The sequence below is a fragment of the Grammomys surdaster genome, unplaced genomic scaffold (genome assembly GCF_004785775.1).
Source record: "Grammomys surdaster isolate TR1022 unplaced genomic scaffold, NIH_TR_1.0 242, whole genome shotgun sequence".
Lineage (NCBI taxonomy): Eukaryota > Metazoa > Chordata > Mammalia > Rodentia > Muridae > Grammomys > Grammomys surdaster.
The window spans coordinates 5655304-5658803 of NW_021604687.1; the positions used below are offsets into that span (position 1 = coordinate 5655304).

At 45.0% G+C, this 3500-nt stretch overlaps 1 protein-coding gene across 1 annotated transcript in view; it reads left to right on the forward strand.

Moving 5' to 3' along the window:
* Nub1 (negative regulator of ubiquitin like proteins 1) overlaps positions 1-3500 on the forward strand; it is a 37337-nt gene that overhangs the window by 27325 nt on the left and 6512 nt on the right. Inside the window, exons 9-10 of the mRNA XM_028774684.1 lie at positions 1545-1728; positions 2873-2980. Of these exons, the coding sequence (XP_028630517.1) occupies positions 1545-1728; positions 2873-2980 (292 nt within the window). The remainder of the gene's footprint in view (positions 1-1544; positions 1729-2872; positions 2981-3500) is intronic.

A 3500-nucleotide genomic window follows, 5' to 3' on the forward strand; every position in this document is an offset into this window, starting at 1 on the left:
CCTTCCTTCCTTCCTTCCTTCCTTCCTTCCTTCCTTCCTTCCTTCCTCTCTTTCTTTCTTTTTTTGAGACAGACTCTTGGCTGGTAGTCCTAGTTATTTTGGAACTCTAGGCAGACCAGGTTGGCCTCAGACTCCAAGATCTGCCTGCCTCGGTCTCCTGTGTGCTGAGATTAAAGGCATGTGCCATCATGCCAGCTTTATTTTATTTTATTTTATTTTATTTTATTTTATTTTATTTTATTTTTGAAAGTAATGGAGTAAAACATACTTCTTTAATAGGAAACCTGGGTTTTGATATAGTTTTAGTTTTGTGTTCTGGCCACACATGATTCAGTTCTGGGTCATTTCTGTCCTTATTGTTGCTTGCCCTGCAGGTATTGAAAGAGCCTTTCATAGGCCTCAGAAGTCAATGTGGTGCAGAGTGCCCATTCCATTCTATGAGTGAATCAGCCTGTCAGGGTACAGATCAGGGCATCTCCCTTGATGTAAGAGCAGATTTCCACCTCAGCCTTCCTGCCTCTTCTCAAGTCAAGTTTTCAGGCTGTGTTGAAGATGTTCTTTTCCTGGGCCTACCCCTCCCCCAGCCCCCACTCTCTCTTTGTCTCTGCCTCTGCCTCTGTTTCTGTGTGTGTGTGTAGCAGCATGGAATGTGTGTTGTCAGATATTAATGACTAATAGGAATGCTAGAAGAGGCAGGGAAGAAAGCATCCAAAGCCACCATCCTCTATGTCCTTGCCCCCATTGGACTGTGTGCAGTCTTGTGGGGTGATGACAAAGTCTATTTCATTAGGCTTTTGGATGAACATGTCTTGGTAGCCAAGGCCAAAAAAAGGCTTATATTTAACAGCATCCCATTGGAAGTAGGTGGACAAAGCTTTGGAGTTATCTGTGTGGCCTGTGGTTGCAGATATTTTTCTGTCTTGAGGACTAGGTCTGTACTATGCATTGAGTATTATCATAAAGTACAAATAGATAATTCATGAATTGTGTCTTCATTCCTTTCCCTGTGTCTGGCTCAGCCTGTTCATGGACCCTCATGAATCAGCTGGGCATTTAGCCTGGTGTTTTCCAGTATGTTCTCCCAGTGAGAAAGTCCCTGAGCATGAATGTCTTGTCAGAACTGCCATCAGCTGGGGCATTCTTGGGAAGTTGCAGGTTTCAGGTTGTCTTTAAAGCCATTTGTCAACCTTTTATGCATGTTAGAATCTCTTGGGGAGATTTTAGCAATAAGACATCCAGCTCCTGTCATGGAGAGCTTTGTTGCTGTTGCCCTAATTAGGTCCTCAGCATCAGTATCCCCAGAGGAAGACTGTTGTGGCTTGGTTATTGTAATTCACATCCAGGGTTGGAAGCCACTGTGTCCTGGCCCAGATGCCACCATGCTGCTGTTGAGGACCCTACTTCCTTTTTATCCATTCAGAGGATCCATATTGTAAATAAAGGCCCTGTTAGTTAATCCTAGAAACACACCAAGAGCTAAAAGGCTTTCCAGGGACCCCTGAAGAGCTGAAGGGCTCAGCCATGACAGCTTCCTTCTCTTGTAGTGAGTGCAAAGAGCTGCTGGATACTGTGGACAACTATGCAGTCCTCCAGCTGGACATCGTGTGGTGCTACTTCCGTCTGGAACAACTCGAATGCCTTGATGATGCAGAGAAAAAGCTGAACTTGGCCCAGAAGTGCTTTAAAAACTGTTATGGAGAGAATCACCAGAGACTGGTCCACATAAAAGTATGTCACTGTGATTGGTTGTCTCAGCCCACTTCTGGGGCACATCTGCCTAGATGAGGGAACTGCTGCCAGGGGTGGTTCATCTGGGCAGCCGCATATAGTTCCTCTTTGTAAACCTGAGCAGGTATTAAGAGTTTTAGGAGTCTGGCTGGGCTTTTGTTGTGTTTTGTTTCTTTGTTGTTGTGGTTTTTGTTTGTTTGTTTGGTTGGTTGGTTTTTGGTTTTGTTTGAGACAGTCTCATGTAACCCAGGCTGTTCATGAATTCTTTTTGTTTGTTTGTTTGGTTGGTTAGTTGGTTTTTTTGTTTGTTTTGTGTGTGTGAGTTCCTGAATTCTTTTTTTTTTTTTTTTTTAAGATTTTATTTATTTATTATATATGAATACACTGTAGCTGTCTTCAGACACACCAGAAGAGGGCATCAGATCTCATTACAGATGGTTGTGAGCCACCATGTGGTTGCTGGGATTTGAACTCAGGACCTCTGGAATTGCAGTCAGTGCTCTTAACCACTGAGCCATCTCTCCAGCCCGAGTTCCTGAATTCTTAATCCTCTTGCTTCAGCTGCTGGAGTGCTGGGGTTATAGTATATACCACCATGGTCAGTTTAGTCTTGCTGCTTCTGTGGTGGTTTGGGGTTTTTGGTTTTGGTTTTTTTGGTTTTTTGGTTTTTTGGTTTTTGGTTTTTTTTTTTTTTTTTTTTTGGTTTTTCGAGACAGGGTTTCTCTGTGTAGCCCTGGCTGTCCTGGAACTCACTCTGTAGACCAGGCTGGCCTCGAACTCAGAAATCCACCTGCCTCTGCCTCCCAAGTGCTGGGATTAAAGGCGTGTGCCACTACTGGCCAGCTTCTGTGGTGGTTTTTAAAGACAGAGTTTGGTAATTGTATACTGATACTCTGAATCAGTCTGACCAAGAGAGAAGCATGACTTAGTCATGGCCCGTGGTGGCCGGAGTCAGTGTCCTGACTGATCCCTTCCATGTAGTAGAGATACTGCTTAGAAGTCGTCCCGATGACAGCAGGGGTGCCCTGGGCATTCTAGTGCTGCCACCTTGCTCCTGTGGAGACACGGCACAGTTACAGCAGTGACCACGTGACCCTTTAATTAGAAATAAGACTGCTTATTCTTTTTCTCCCAATAATTTCAGGGAAATTGTGGGAAAGAGAAGGTGTTGTTTTTAAGACTCTACTTGCTTCAGGGAATCCGTCACTATCACAGTGGGAATGGAGAGGAGGCTCGGGAATATCTCAACAAGGTAAGGAAGGCCTAGGCCGCAGCAACTGAGTGCTCTGTCTGAGTCATGCTCACGGCTCTGTGAGCCCTGCACCTCCCTCCCATGCTGCATGAACGCCTGTGTCTGTGAAGCTCAGGCAAGAGATGGAATGAAGATCTTCAAAATGGCAGTGGCTTTAAGTGGGTAGTTTGTGTTCTGCCCTAGCGTGAGCTCCAGACTAGAGCTCTGCAGGCCTTGGCTCCCATGGTTCCTGCTGCCACAAGCAGAGCGGGCCAGAGAGCCAGAGCAGACCTGTACATCAAAAAGAGATTGCCAGGGCTAGAGAGATGGCTCACCGGTTAAGAGCTCTGAGTACTTTTCCAAAGGTCCTGAATTAAATTCCCAGCAAACACATACTGGCTCACAACCATCTATAGTGGGATCCAATGCCCTCTTCTGGTGTGTCTGAAGACAGCGACTATGTACTCAAATAAATAAATAAATAAATAAATAAATCTTAAAAAAGAGAGAGAGAGAGAGAGAGAGAGAGAGAGAGAGAGAG